This window comes from Gigantopelta aegis, chromosome 7 (genome assembly GCF_016097555.1).
Source record: "Gigantopelta aegis isolate Gae_Host chromosome 7, Gae_host_genome, whole genome shotgun sequence".
NCBI classification, from domain to species: Eukaryota; Metazoa; Mollusca; class Gastropoda; order Neomphalida; family Peltospiridae; genus Gigantopelta; species Gigantopelta aegis.
The window spans coordinates 9,171,179-9,188,066 of NC_054705.1; the positions used below are offsets into that span (position 1 = coordinate 9,171,179).

Consider the following 16,888-nt stretch of genomic DNA (forward strand, 5'->3'; position numbering starts at 1 on the left):
CTTCACAGGGCTAGCTCTGGATTAGCAGAAAATTTTGCCAAATTATTTACTAAACTTCAAAAATGGCAGAAATCCAGTTATTTTCTAACAAAATATCATTTCTTTCATGAAATTATTTCGAAAAATGAAAATAAAATTTGCTAATTGTTTTTGAAATTCGCAATTGGCGAATTGGGCGAGTGGCCAAGCTAGCACTGATTCATCTTGTTCTGGGCTATTTCCAGCAGCCATAGTTTTTCTTACCAGTATGTATACATGTTTGTATATATCCTTTGGACTGCTACATGTATTTAAAAAAAAGTTTAACAACAGGCCATACTTTTCTTCTAATTTCAAGCTCCGTACTGAGATGTTTCAACAAACGATCCTCTCTTTTTCCCCTCTGTTCCAGCTTTCATCTATGCAACTGGCGCCCTGGGCCCGGTACTGGGCTACGCCCTCGGTGCGCTCTTACTGCAGTACTATGTGGACACGTTCACGTATGACGTGACCATCTCGGCGGGTCACCCACGCTGGATCGGGGCCTGGTGGGGCGGATTCATCATCTGTGGACTCAGTCTGCTGATGCTGGCCGTGCCGTTCATGGCGTTTCCCAAGGAGCTGGTCAACGAGAAGAGGAAGATGATGGAAGAGAAGGCCAAGGAGGAGCTGCTCACCTGCGAGGAGAAGACGGAGGTGAACGAGGACTACGGGAAAACCATCAGAGGTGGGTCGCGTAGTTACATAGAGTTTATAGAGGACTACGGGAAAACCATCAGAGGTGGGTCGCATAGTTAGATGGAGGACTACAGGAAAACCATCAAAGGTGGGTCGCGTAGTTACATAGAGTTTATAGAGGACTACGGGAAAACCATCAGAGGTGGGTCGCATAGTTAGATAGAGGACTACAGGAAAACCATCAGAGGTGGGTCGCATAGTTAGATAGAGGACTACAGGAAAACCATCAGAGGTGGGTCGCATAGTTAGATAGAGGACTACAGGAAAACCATCAGAGGTGGGTCGCATAGTTAGATAGAGGACTACAGGAAAACCATCAGAGGTGGGTCGCATAGTTAGATAGAGGACTACGGGAAAACCATCAGAGGTGGGTCGCATAGTTAGATAGAGGACTACAGGAAAACCATCAGAGGTGGGTCGCATAGATGGAGGACTACAGGAAAACCATCAGATGTGGGTCATGTAGTTAGAGTTTATAGAGGACTACGGGAAGCCATTAGAGGTGGGTCACATCGTTAGAGTTTATAGAGGACTACAGGAAAACCATCAAAGGTGGGTCGCGTAGTTACATAGAGTTTATAGAGGACTACGGGAAAACCATCAGAGGTGGGTCGCATAGTTAGATAGAGGACTACAGGAAAACCATCAGAGGTGGGTCGCATAGTTAGATGGAGGACTACAGGAAAACCATCAGAGGTGGGTCGCATAGTTAGATAGAGGACTACAGGAAAACCATCAGAGGTGGGTCGCATAGTTAGATGGAGGACTACAGGAAAACCATCAGAGGTGGGTCGCATAGTTAGATAGAGGACTACAGGAAAACCATCAGAGGTGGGTCGCATAGTTAGATGGAGGACTACAGGAAAACCATCAGAGGTGGGTCGCATAGTTAGATGGAGGACTACAGGAAAACCATCAGAGGTGGGTCGCATAGTTAGATAGAGGACTACAGGAAAACCATCAGAGGTGGGTCGCATAGTTAGATAGAGGACTACAGGAAAACCATCAGAGGTGGGTCGCATAGTTAGATAGAGGACTACAGGAAAACCATCAGAGGTGGGTCGCATAGTTAGATAGAGGACTACAGGAAAACCATCAGAGGTGGGTCGCATAGTTAGATAGAGGACTACAGGAAAACCATCAGAGGTGGGTCGCATAGATGGAGGACTACAGGAAAACCATCAGATGTGGGTCATGTAGTTAGAGTTTATAGAGGACTACGGGAAGCCATTAGAGGTGGGTCACATCGTTAGAGTTTATAGAGGACTACAGGAAAACCATCAAAGGTGGGTCATGTAGTTAGATAGAGTTTATAGAGGACTACGGGAAAACCATCAGAGGTGGGTCATGTAGTTAGATAGAGTTTATAGAGGACTACGGGAAAACCATCAGATGTGGGTCATGTAGTTAGAGTTTATAGAGGACTACAGGAAACCATCAGATGGGTCGCATAGTTAGGTAAGAGTTTATAGAGAACTACGGGAAAACCATCAGAGGTGGGTCACGTAGTTTATATATTTAGATATATATTATATGTATGATAGAGGACTATGGTTCATATTTAGATACAGTTGATAGAGCATATGGATTTCTTATTCAACTTACTGTGCTAGCACAACAAAATGCTATTCAACCTGAGTCATACCTACACACTGCAGAATTCTCTCCCTTGCCGGATATGCGCAATGCTATCCTTGCACGGGCTACCTGTAACTTCATTCTCAATTCTGCAGTCCACCTGTCAACACCTGTTTAAGCTTTGGCAAAAAGTTTTCTTTACTTGTAATTTTGTGTTTGTTTTTCGGTTGAACTTGACATACGGTTGATAGTTGGATATTCTGTGTTGAATTTACCATGTCCGACGCGAGTTCGTTGACAGCTAGCACACAGAAAGTTTGTGCGCGAGATTGTTGTCTATTTCCTTTACGACGTAAAGACACACACGTGTTGTGTCCGGACTGTCGGTCTTGTTCTCAAGACCGTCAGTGTGAGATCTGCACCACGTGGTCTCCTGACCAGTGGGTTCGGTTCGGTTCGCAGACTCAGGTTTCGGGTACCAGCAAAATCTTGTCGGCTGCTTCGGCAGTAGTCGGCAAGTTGGACTCAGTGGGTAGGTCCCATAAGTCTGTGGACACTTCGAAAAGTGTCCGGAAACGGGGGAAACACAAGTGTGTTTCTTCGTCGGTCCAAGTTACGAGTACAGTTACCGATACTTCGGGAGCGCGCCCCCCCCCCCCCCCCCCCGCTCCTATTGTGACCGTGGTAAGTGAGCCGTCTTTGTTAGTGACGGAGCCTTCTTCTGTTTGTGTGGCTTTGTCTTGGGCGTTGCCATCGTCGTTACGGTTACCTTTACAAACAGAAGGGGAGCAGGGTGGAGTCATCGCGGCACCGGTTTTGACGACTTCATCGGTTGGTCCTGACGGTATGCGTAGGATCCAGACAGTCATTGCGGCTCAACACGTCGTGTCTGTGCACAGGGCAACGGAAAGGGGTCGATCTCTTTTCCGTCCGACTGCCATCGATTCATGCTTCGGACATGTTTAACACTCCACCCTTTTCTGAGGGATGGGGTTTTTGTAGTGTTGTCTACCGTTTCCTCTCCTTGGGGAGATGTTTTTCCTCCCTTTCATGGGGATGAGTTTTTCTTTTGGGAAGCCCCTTTTTATTCCCAAAAGTTTTTTGACTCCTTGTTACCGTATGTCGTGGTTCGTCCTATCTCCATGTCATTACTTCAAAGGAGCTTTTTGGGTATGGGTAAGTCCTCTATTTTCTTACCTCCTCCCATTAATGTTGAATTCACGTGCTCTAACGGTGTCATTGCACGTCCGTTATAGCATATTTGTTGTGCTAGCACAGTAAGTTAAATAAATTTGTTTCTAATTTTCATTATTATTCATACTTACCTAGTGCTAGCACAACAAACTATACCTCCCACCCACCCCTATGAGGCTTTCCCTCGGTGGGTTTGGGTGGACTTTGAACCGAGAATGAAGTTACAGGTAGCCCGTGCAAGGATAGCAAGCTCTGTTAGTCAGAAACACCTTACAATACCAGCAAACTCAGGATGGTACCTTTAACATCTGTCAGGGATTCTGCCAGAGGGTAAAATGAGTATGGCACCATACCCAAAATTGTTTCACAGATTTTATTTTTTTAAGTTGATCTTTTGACAAAATTAATGACTTTTATATATGATTTTCTTAACCCTAACCCTAAATATTCAATTTCATAGCGCCATACCCAAAAATGTCTTTCTGGCAGAAACACTGTCTGTTTCATGTGCCACATGTTCATTACCACCTGCCTCTGGCTTCCGAGCCCACAGTTCTGATGAGCATGATATATGTGTACGCATGTACCATGCACAGTAATTACCAATGAGTAGGGGTGCCTGTGAAGATTATATCATACATGGACAGTTTTCACAGTTGGAAGTATTTGTGTTAATTGGTCCAGCTGTAAGCGTTTGTCTCCTCTGTTCTCTATCCATCAGCGAGGAAGTTGAACAAGTGTCAGGGGAATCAATCAAAAACCTGTCACTTTTCGTACTGTGTATAAAGATATTGATTGGTTGCTATGGTAGCCACTAAGCTGTCTTGGTTCCGTTGTGTGAGTGTCTAATTACTAATTACCGGATGGGTGAGCAATTGTACATCTTGTTTGTGTGTGATGGATGATGAACGAGTACGGTATTTTAGTCGACAGACCGTAGAACCGTATTTAACACGCAATAAGTGGATATATTAGTCAAAATAATATTGTATTTGACGACCTGTTGAAATGAATATACCATATTTAACCTGCCTGTGTAAACATTTTGTTTAAACAATATGTACATGGATTAGCCATCAAATACGCTGTGTATTTGGATGGGCCAAAAGACATACATCTAACTTGTAAGCTTCACCCATTGGGCTATTTCTCGTTCCAGCCAGTGCACCACGACTGGTATATCAAAGGACATGGTATGTACTACCCTGTCTGTGTTATGGTGCATATAAAAAATCCCTTGCTGCTAATCGAAAGAGTAGCCAATGAAGTGGCGACAGTGTGTTTCTCTCTCAACATCTGTGTGGTCATTAACCATTATTATGTCTGACGCCATATAACCATAAATAAAATGTGTTGAGTGCATTGTTAAATCAAACATTTTTGTTGTTGTTGTAAGTTTCACTTTACCGCAGATGTTTTGGATATAAAGCCAAGATGACAAACAGAATAAATAAACTGATATTTATAAATTGCTGGGAACAAACAATAAGATTTAGGAAATGGAAGGAGAAAGAGAAGCGAGAAAGAGAGGAGAGGGAGAAAGACAGACAGAGGAATGGCGGGAGGGAGGTAGAAAGGAGGGAGGGAGAGAGACAGAGAGAGAGAGGATGGAGAGAGAGAGAGGGAGGAAAAGAGAGAGAAAGAGAGAGATCGAGAGAGAGAGACACACAGAGAGACAGAAAGAAAGAGAGAGAGATAGAGACAGAAAGAGGGAGAGAAAGACAGAATGGGAGGGAAAGAGCGAGATAGAAAGAGGGAGCAAGAGAGACAGATGGAGGAAGAGAGGGAGAAAGAAGGGAGAGACACAGAGAGAGAGGGGTGGGGGATGGGGGAGACAAATACAGAGACTTGGTTTGTACATTGCACACATTCATCTCACTACATTGGTTACAAAATAAGCATCATATTTAAGCTAGAACTTAATGAATTTCCTGTCAGATTCCTGTCAGATTCAGTCCTTCGCTTTTGAAAAACCATGGACAGTGAAATAGCGCACACCTCAAACCAATTAGGCAAGGAAAAATCGCACTCGTCAAAATGTTACGGCGAAAGTGAAAACCAAGCGTTACTAATTTATGAAGTAATGGTACATATGTAAATAATGTCTTAAAAATGAATTAATAAACCAATAATGTTTTTTTCTAAGTTTATGCTCGGTTCATTAGTGTAGTCTGACTTCTTTTATACCATTTTCTGGGCACTTGTTTTTCATTAAGAATACACAAAAATTAATTGAAATAAACATTAATGTAATTTATGTGCTTGCTTTAATAAATGAATGGCAAAAGATATAAAAGGTATATTTTATTAATTAATAATACCTTTTTGGGTGTTTTATAAAGGCAATGTTAGAATTAATTAGTAAAAAAGGCTTGTTTAATCTCAGGGCAGCATGGTGCTGATTAAGGCAAGATGGTGCTCGACTGCTGAGGCATGGTGCTGCACCATACTAAAACAGTCTAGTAAAAACACTACAATTATACATACCTTTTCAGTGTTAGATGGTTTGATGAACGTGTAGCTGAACATATATAGGAAATTAGAAATTAACTTGTCTTGAGTTTCATTATTATGTACAACGACAATGATTTGATTAGGATAGTTGGGATGGGAAAAACCCACTGGTTCTGCGGAGGTGGTTCAATTAGAACTACAACTCAAGCATCTCATGTGTGCACTACTGACTGAATTAGATCCCTCATATATTTCTTTTTTAATAACTCGTTAAACATAGGCCTACAATTAGTTCAATTGTTGGGGCATTGACATTCACTTGAAATATTTAATTAAACAATTACATAACCAGTCTCCCTCCCTCAACATTTTGTAACACATTATTTGACCTTCCATACTTATTATCATTTCTTTTCCTTCTTTTTATTATTCCATCTACTTTTGAATTGTCTTTATCTAAATTTCATTTTGTTTTTAAAGAAAGTAGAAAGTTACACGCTTGCCATTTTCAGGACCTCACGTAAGCTTTTTAGGCTACCAGTTATGAATTAATCAAAACAATTTTAGTTCATTTGCGTAGGCTACAGAAGCTACTATTTAATTCAATTCCATTTTTATTTTCAAAACTACATGCACAGAATTTATGACTTAGCCGTATCAGACATTGTGATATATTACCTTACAAAAGTGGACTGTTTTTAATTAATAATAAATTAAATAGGCAAAGTAGTTGTGATCGGATTGGTATGTCTTCGAAGATGTCTATTAAACAAGTGTTTTCCAATTTGTATAGCAAAGTCATATATTAAAAGGTTGCGTGGACGCTACTGTTCTCATCATATTTTTAAGTTTTCTGATATTATTAAAACAGGTCTTTTTATCACCAACATAAGATTTTATAAAAAGCGGCAATCAGTATACAACATTATTTTATGTGCGCTGTTTGTTAAGTGTAACATGCATTATTTTTCACACTCACCAGATTGAAATTATGTGCGCTGTACGAGCGCGATCGCACTCGCGCACCTTAAAAGACAAGGGGCCTAATTTACTAAACTCTTGCAACTTTGCGATCTCGCATTGCAATGCTAAAAGACTTACAAAGAGGATACTTTGTTGTCTAGCAGAGCCTGAGAGACCTTTGTGAATTAGGCCCCATATCTTTATAGAAGACAGATCTCACAGTGCAATGTTAAAAGACTTACAAAGAGGATGCTTTGTTGTCTAGCAGAGCCTGAGAGACCTTTGTGAATTAGGCCCCATATCTCTATAGAAGACAGATCTCACAGTGCCGTGCTAAAAGACATGCAAAGAGGATGCTTTGTTGTCTAGCAGAGCCTGAGAGAGCTTTGTGAATTAGGCCCCATATCTCTATAGAAGACAGATCTCACAGTGCAATGCTAAAAGACTTACAAAGAGGATGCTTTGTTGTCTAGCAGAGCCTAAGAGAGCTTTGTGAATTAGGCCCCATATCTCTATAGAAGACAGATCTCACAGTGCAATGCTAAAAGACTTACAAAGAGGATACTTTGTTGTCTAGCAGAGCCTGAGAGACCTTTGTGAATTAGGCCCCATATCTCTAAAGAAGACCGATCTCACAGTGCCGTGCTAAAAGACATGCAAAGAGGATGCTTTGTTGTCTAGCAGAGCCTGAGAGAGCTTTGTGAATTAGGCCCCATATCTCTATAGAAGACAGATCTCGCAGTGCAATGCTAAAAGACTTACAAAGAGGATACTTTGTTGTCTAGCAGAGCCTGAGAGACCTTTGTCAATTAGGCCCCATATCTCTATAGAAGACAGATCTCACAGTGCAATGTTAAAAGACATGCAAAGAGGATGCTTTGTTGTCTAGCAGAGCCTAAGAGAGCTTTGTGAATTAGGCCCCATATCTCTATAGAAGACAGATCTCGCAGTGCAATGCTAAAAGACTTACAAAGAGGATACTTTGTTGTCTAGCAGAGCCTGAGAGACCTTTGTCAATTAGGCCCCATATCTCTATAGAAGACAGATCTCACAGTGCAATGTTAAAAGACATGCAAAGAGGATGCTTTGTTGTCTAGCAGAGCCTAAGAGAGCTTTATGAATTAGGCCCCATATCTCTATAGAAGACAGATCTCACAGTGCAATGCTAAAAGACTTACAAAGAGGATACTTTGTTGTCTAGCAGAGCCTGAGAGACCTTTGTGAATTAGGCCCCATATCTCTAAAGAAGACCGATCTCACAGTGCCGTGCTAAAAGACATGCAAAGAGGATGCTTTGTTGTCTAGCAGAGCCTGAGAGAGCTTTGTGAATTAGGCCCCATATCTCTATAGAAGACAGATCTCACAGTGCAATGCTAAAAGACTTACAAAGAGGATACTTTGTTGTCTAGCAGAGCCTGAGAGAGCTTTGTGAATTAGGCCCCATATCTCTATAGAAGACAGATCTCGCAGTGCCGTGCTAAAAGACATGCAAAGAGGATGCTTTGTTATCTAGCAGAGCCTAAGAGACCTTTGTGAATTAGGCCCCATATCTCTATAGAAGACAGATCTCACAGTGCAATGCTAAAAGACTTACAAAGAGGATACTTTGTTGTCTAGCAGAGCCTAAGAGACCTTTGTGAATTAGGCCCCATATCTCTATAGAAGACAGATCTCGCAGTGCAATGCTAAAAGACTTACAAAGAGGATACTTTGTTGTCTAGCAGAGCCTGAGAGACCTTTGTGAATTAGGCCCCATATCTCTATAGAAGACAGATCTCACAGTGCAATGCTAAAAGACTTACAAAGAGGATGCTTTGTTGTCTAGCAGAGCCTGAGAGACCTTTGTGAATTAGGCCCAAGGCCTGCAGATTTAACCTAGAACCAGATGTAATGGATGTCAGATATTGCACCTATAGAGCTGTACATACATAAAAATTTGATTTCCGGGCACCAGAACACTGTAAGATACAAGAAATGTGTTTCTTACACGTACGATAGTAATTGACACTGAACATGATCACAACACCTTAACGATGGTCTGCCACGCGGTGATCACTGCCGAAACACGCACCATTAGTCAGGAATCATTACAGGATCTCTTTGAGAATTAGCAATCAGCTGAGAGTGGCAAGGTGTTGCAGATGGCCGGTTGGAATGCGATGGATGTTATTGCAGGAAAAGTATTTCAGCCTCGCCTCGTTGCCTTTTGATCAGTGCAATTACCACAAGATGTGACGTGGGCCAGGGTTGGCCCTTTTGACATTGTTGATGTTATAACGATGATTGGAGGTTTTTTTTCAATTTCCTAACATTCCAGAGCTGCTTCAAGTTGTATTGTTGTTGTCGTGAGGTCACAAGAGAGCGATTAGTGTAATGGAGAAATGGTTGTATAATAGAAAAAATGTAATCGTGAAAGATGACGTGTTGTCTGTTCCGTCTTACATGTGTACAATATAACTGACGAAAAACACTTAATGAAATACCCAGGTGTAGAAATATACAAAATTAATTTTTCTTTTTATAATTGTGATCGTTATATGGATCATGGATAATGAGTACATATGTGCATTTAATCAAAGATGAAAAACTGCAGATTTTTCAGAAATTGGAAATTATAATGGCATCTGTGATCTAAAAACAGTTTTTGTTGTTGTACATTCTTTGGCTGAAAGCTACACTTAGTGCCATATGTGTACTGTCTAGGTTTTCAAGAGCAGGCAAAGTTATTCAGACTTTTGTTTAATGTTGTTATCATTTCTATTTAATACAGGTAGAAGAATTCATTGTTAAAAAACCCCAAAACATCACAAGAAAACTGTTGCATCATACATGTGCTCAAATATCTTAACAGGCATTGTGGACATTCAAAAATAGCCGTTTTTGCGTAATAATTTTAGAAACATATTTTTTTATTTCAAAAATATTTTACTTAAAATCTTTTTGAATGTAGACAATTATACAACTTCTTTTTCCATCTTTGTTTTTCAACTTTTTAATTAGATTTTTTTTGGTCCATCCATTTGTTCACTCATCCATCCATCTACCCATCCATTCACCCACCCACCCATCATCCATCCATCCATCCATCCGTCCATCCATCCACCCAAAACTCAATATCTATCCATCCAAGACAAGTAGATATTGAGACTGTTTTTTTATAGGTAGTAGTACAGCATATAGTATAACAGCAGGTCAGAGTTCAAGGTGCATCCAACTTTTCCTGTTATGTCTGAAATGATTAGCTCAATCCCCCATTTTTTATCATTTACTTTAAGGGGAAGGGAGGGGCAGGGGGTGGTACTATTTATTAATTGAAATGCTACATACAGCAGTTTGGGCCACATATGTTACTATTGTCGTCTCAGGCCCTATACTAGCTTGCAAAGTGGAGGTTTTTTTTTCCAAAAGTCTGCTCAAGTTGCCAAGTTATTAGCGGTAGTGAGAAGTCCAAGTCACTGTAATATTCTGGACCTAATTCTATTTCAAAAACAAAATCAGACAACAGATATGAAAACATCGACTATCACGTTTTAATGAAAGTATTTAATTATTTTGCTTACATGCTTACACCAGAATTGGTATTTGATAACATAATGTTATGATTCGAACATAGCGTCTAATTCTGAACTTTTCCCAATGAACATGGAACGTGATGAACATTACGAAACATATCGATAAATGTTCACTTCACCTATTTTTATTATATTTCTCCCAGGGCTTCTAGATTATAGTAACCCCACTCCCATGGCTAGTGGTATAATGTTTTAGTATTCAATGTTGGGCTAGTAAATAACTACTATTGCCATGCCTGACGGCTAGTGAAATTTTTTGTCAAATGCTGTATTTTGTAAATATGAATATTCTGCCCCCAACCACACACCCTCAATCTTAGTGTTTTTAATCGCTATCTCCATCTTTAGGTAACATATTGATTATTACTATTAATAAAATTGTATTTAGTAAAGTAGGGCAAGTGAATTTTTAATTGTGGCTAGTAGATTTTAAAAATTGCTGATTCCATGGCTAGTGGATTTTGTAAAAATTCTAGAAGTCCTGAAGTCTTCTCTTTGGTCTGGGAAGGGAGAAGTCACTTCTCCTACTGTTTCAAATCTAGATCAGGGCCTGCGGCTGTTTGATTTCATTTAGTGCTGTACACACTAGATTCCTTCATCCCAGTTTTTTTTTAAAGTTCTTTGTATTCTGTGGTGATTTCAGATCTGCTGAAGTCCATCCTGTGTCTGTTGAAGAACTTGTGAAATCTCCACTGTAAAACTCGACCCTTCGTCCCTGTGTTAATAAGTTCTGTGTTCTGATTTCAGATCTGCCAAAGTCCATCCTGCGTCTACTGAAGAACTCTGTGTTTGTCGTGCTGTGTGTCGCGGTGTGTTGTGAAATCTCCATCGTCAGCGGCTTCGTCGTCTTTCTGCCCAAATACATTGAGACTCAGTTCGGAACATCTACCTCTGTCGCCAACCTGTTCACAGGTGAGCTTGTTACTTACTCACTTTTTACTGCAAGAGCTTGCCTGTCTGTGGGAAAGTGCATATAAAAGATCCCTTGCTGCATTAGGAAAAATGTAGAGGGTTTCCTCTGATGACTACAAGTCAGAATTACCAAATGTGTGACATCCAGTAGCCAATGATTAATTAATCAATGTGCTCTAGTGGTGTCGTTAAACAATTTTTTTATTATTTTACTGCAAATTATTAGTCTCCTTCGGTTGAACGACTGGTTTTTCAGTACTCACTACGCGACATGACTCAACTTGACTGTTGAGTTGCATCACATCATATAATGTGATATAGGCTTTAGTAGAGGCACTTACATGTATGGACTGGGTGTTTTTTTTAATGTACCCTCAAATGATGTCATGAGAAGGTTATCCTTAAAGACAGCCAGTCAAATGGTTCTATTCTTCCAAAATGTAAAAAAATAAATTAGTTTTGACTTTTGTCCCCACCTTTTTTCCCTCTGTTCATATGCATATCTTAAGGACTGTTCCTAAATGTTTACAAATACTGATATTACACAAATAAATTTATATTTACAAACACACACAGAGAGAGAGAGAGAGAGAGAGAGAGAGAGAGAGAGAGAGAGAGAGAGAGAGAGAGAGAGAGAGAGAGAGAGAGAGAGAGAGAGAGAGAGAGAGAGAGAGAGAGAGAGAGAGAGACAGAGAGAGACAGAGAGAGAGACAGACAGACAGACAGACAGACAGACATGGAGGGAGGGAGGGAGGGAGATAGGGAAAGAGAGAGGGAAAGAGAGAGAGAGGTGGGGGGGGGGGGGAGGAGAGAGAGAGGGGAGGAGAGACTGGGGACTGGACATATGCATGTTGGGCTATTTACAGGTGGTATATAAATATAAAACATACATGTATATAGTTACACATTTTCTATACTTACATACACAGGTAGTTAGAGGTATTTGATTTGCTTACAGGTGGTATTGGTATTCCTGGCGCTATTGTTGGAATTCTTATTGGTGGATACCTCACCAAGAGGTTACAGCTACAGTCAAAAGGTATGAGGTCAAATCTTACATTAAAACATTTTGTTTTCTTTCTGAATTTTGCATTAAATATTCACTACTTACTTACATCTACTTATTTGTTTTACTAAAAATTAGGTGGGGGGGGGGGCTGGATATGGCCCAATGGTAAAGCACTCGCCTGATGTGCAGTCGATCTAGAATCGATCTCCCGTCATGAAGTGGCGACAGTGGGTTTCCTCTCTCAATATCTGTATGGTCCTTAACCATATGTCCGGCACCATATAACCGTAAATAAAATGTGTTGAGTGCGTCGTTAAATAAAACATTCCCTTCTTTCCTCCTTTTATTGTTCTATGAGGACCCGATATTTCAGTGTTAGATCATGTTTAGTGAACAACGAGTTAAACTTGTATTATCGTTTATTTGCAGGAGCGTTACAGCTGATTCTGCTGTTGAATGTGCTGGCGCTGGGCGGATACACTTTCTTCTTCTTCCTTGGTTGTGATAATCTCAAAATTGCTGGAGCAACATTCCCGTACTTCAACAGGTAAAATTCAAGAGACAGAGACAGAAAAACAGACAGAGAGAAACAGACAGAGAGAGAGACAGAGAGAGAGAGAGGAGGGAGGAGAGAGGGAGGGAGGGGAGAGGGAGGGAAGGAAGGGAGAGGGAGGGAAGGAAGGGAGAGAGAGACATGTACATTGTGAAAATTGTGTTTGTATTTTGTGTTAGTAATTAATGTAACAATATACTGAAGCAGGATTGCGACCTTTGTTCTGTTGGTTGTAGTTAGGAATACTGACTTGAAAATAGTACACATTGTAATTTGGAGCACGTTATAGTTACAGTTTACAATAGTGATTGGAAAATGCTATTTATGAAAATCTGATTATTTTAGTTTACAATACTGATGGGAAAGCATGTATTGAAACCAGGTGGCTGTCTTTTAATATTATAAATTATATTCGCCAGATTTCAAAACAATGTTTTGCAAACAATATTACAAATTGCAACTACCTGATTAAAAAATAATAACCATCGTGTATTCAAATCTTGTGGATATACAGTAGTTTGAACTTACTGATAGTTTTTCTGTCATATATTGAAATCTTAAGGTTATAGTTTAAACTTACTGATAGTTTTTCTGTCATATATTGAAATCTTGAGGTTATAATTTAAACTTACTGATAGTTTGTTATGTATTGAAATCTTGCGGTTATAGTTTAAACTTACTGATAGTTTGTCTGTTGTGTATTGAAATCTTGTGGTTGTAGTTTAAACTTATTGATAGTTTGTTTGTCGTGTATTGAAATCTTGTGGTTGTAGTTTAAACTTACTGATAGTTTGTTTGTCGTGTATTGAAATCTTGTGGTTGTAGTTTAAACTTATTGATAGTTTGTTTGTTGTGTATTGATTGTCTGTTGTGTATTGAAATCTTGCGGTTATAGTTTAAACTTACTGATAGTTTGTTTGTCGTGTATTGAAATCTTGTGGTTATAGTTTAAACTTATTGATAGTTTGTCAGTCGTGTATTGAAATCTTGTGGTTATAGTTTAAACTTACTGATAGTTTGTCATGTATTGAAATCTTGCGGTTATAGTTTAAACTTACTGATAGGTTGTCTGTTGTGTATTGAAATCTTGTGGTTGTACTTTAAACTTATTGATAGTTTGTTTGTCGTGTATTGAAATCTTGTGGTTGTAGTTTAAACTTACTGATAGTTTGTTGTGTATTGAAATCTTGTGGTTGTAGTTTAAACTTATTGATAGTTTGTCAGTCGTGTATTGAAATCTTGTGGTTATAGTTTAAACTTGCTGATAGTTTGTCTGTTGTGTATTGAAATCTTGTGGTTGTAGTTTAAACTTATTGATAGTTTGTCAGTCGTGTATTGAAATCTTGTGGTTATAGTTTAAACTTACTGATAGTTTGTTTGTCGTGTATTGAAATCTTGCAGTTATAGTTTAAACTTACTGACAGTTATTCATGTATTGAGATCTTGTGGTTATAGTTTAAACTTACTGATAGTTTGTCGTGTATTGAAATCTTGCGGTTATAGGTTAAACTTACTGATAGTTTGTCATGTATTGAAATCTTGTTGTTATAGTTTAAACTTATTGATAGTTTGTCTGTAGTGTATTGAAATCTTGTGGTTATAGTTTAAACTTACTGATAGTTTGTCATGTATTGAATTCTTGTAGTTATGGTTTAAGCTTACTGACAGTTTGTCGTGTATTGAAATATTGTGGTTATAGATTAAACGTACTGATAGTTTATCATGTATTGAAATCTTGTGGTTGTAGCTTAAACCTACTAATGGTTTGTCTGTTGTGTTCTTGCAGCTCAGGTCATAAGATCTTCGAGGCGAACTTGACGTCGACATGTAACCAGAACTGCGCATGCTCGTCTAACTACATTGAACCAATCTGCGGCATCAACGGCATCACCTACTTCTCACCATGCCACGCCGGCTGCACCGGGCTAAACCGATTCTATGAAACCGATAATGAAAACGAAAGATCTTTTGTAAGTTCACTGTTTTTAACATATTTGTTTTATCAATTTAAAATAAGGTTTGGAAATTGGCCAATGGATGAAAGCCTATATTAAGAACTCTTCAAACAGTTTATAATACATTCGGCATAATATAAATATGGAAACTTAAGAAATATAATACACCTTAAAATAAAAAGAAAGAAAGATAGAGTTAAAATGTATTATTCTACTTAATGGAACAGTGACTAATTTTCTTCCAAATGTGTGCTGTTTGTAACAGTTATGGATCGATTAATTATACTTGTATTATTTTGGAAGTTAAATGTGATATAGCAATCTCAAAATGATTAGAATTAAAATTGTGAATCTTACAGTTTCTATTAATGGTCCTAATATTCTCACTGTTTGTTTAACCAGAAACAGACATTTCTCCTTTTCATATAGTTGGAATTAAGATTTACAGTTTGTATGTTTTGAGGAATTTACTTGTGTTTTTGGCAGCCATTTTTTTTCTTCTGGATGTTAGGGTAAGGCAGTGAATAATACTGGGTTTTTTATATTTGGCATTTAATTATACATTTAATAATTACATCACTCTTTATATTTTTAATCCTGAATGTTTCAGCAGACAAAATTTCTCCATTATTTTTGATGGAGAATACAATATTTTCAAACTTTCTCAATCACTAAATTACAATTCAAAGAACACTGTAACCAATGGATTAAAACACACTGACTATAAAAAAAATTCTAATCACCTCCAAGACTAGTCACTGAATTTGAATGTCAGCATCTTGTAACCACTGATTTAAGAGTTAATTTTTAATACGTTTTAGCCACTGATTTAAGAGTTAAATTTCAACACTTTCTAACCACTGATTTAAGAGTTAAATTTCAACATTTCTAACCACTAATTTAAGAGTTAAATTTCAGCATCTTCTAACCACTGATTTAAGAGTTAAATTTCAATACTTTCTATCTAACCACTGATTTAAGAGTTAAATTTCAACACTTCTAACCACTATTAAATCTGAACACTTTCTAGTGACTTATCTTAATACTTTTTAAGCATTGCTTATGAGCCCAATTATAATAATTTTACAGAAACTTCAACACTTTTTAATCACTGATTTAAGAGTTAAACTTCAACACTTTTTAATCACTGATTTAAGAGTTAAACTTCAACACTTTTTAATCACTGATGAAGAGTTAAACTTCAACACTTTTTAATCACTGATTTAAGAGTTAAACTTCAACACTTTTTAATCACTGATTTAAGAGTTAAACTTCAACACTTTTTAATCACTGATTTAAGAGTTAAACTTCAACACTTGCCTGTTACTGGTTTAGATTTTGACATTTTGTAAGCACTCACCTTATTCCAAACATGTTCTAACTACTGATCGAGTTAAATCAATAGCCTTAAACCTATTGATATTTTTGTGTATTAACCTGGTTAAGGGTCAGGATTTAGCTCAGTGGGTTGAGTGCTCACCTGAGGTGCTTGCATTGCAAGATCTAACCACCTCGTTGGATCCATTCAACTGATTGTTTCTTTTGTTATCCAAACGTGTCAGAATTATCAAATGTTTGACATCCAGTAGCCGGTGATTAATTAATGAATGTACTCTAGTGGTGTCGTACGTTAAACAAAACAAACTTTAACCCTGTTAATATATAGATGATATGTCACAAGTATTTTTTAATATAGAAAATATCAACCGAGTCTATGTTAATTGAGGCTCTGCCGAGACAAATACTGATTAACTAGGTTGATATTTTACATGTTAAAAAACATGAGTAGCGAATTGTATTTATCCTATAACACTTCTAAAATAACATTTTAATAAAAGATTTAGTAAATCACAGTACTAAAGTCGCCGCAATCGGTAATATGACGTTGTCACGATTAGCGCAAATTAGTTTGACATCACACATTTTAAATAAATCTTTAAAAATGTTAGCTCAGGTACACAGGTCTTGTTGGCTTGTAAGC

The 16,888-nt window shown here is 38.3% G+C and overlaps 1 protein-coding gene across 1 annotated transcript in view; it reads left to right on the plus strand.

The window, feature by feature from the left end:
- Positions 1–16,888, plus strand: part of LOC121377859 (solute carrier organic anion transporter family member 5A1-like) — a 36,382-nt gene that overhangs the window by 14,518 nt on the left and 4,976 nt on the right. The window contains exons 4-8 of the mRNA XM_041505957.1: positions 392–706; positions 11,226–11,390; positions 12,349–12,429; positions 12,829–12,946; positions 14,739–14,922. Coding sequence (XP_041361891.1) covers positions 392–706; positions 11,226–11,390; positions 12,349–12,429; positions 12,829–12,946; positions 14,739–14,922 — 863 coding nt within the window. The remainder of the gene's footprint in view (positions 1–391; positions 707–11,225; positions 11,391–12,348; positions 12,430–12,828; positions 12,947–14,738; positions 14,923–16,888) is intronic.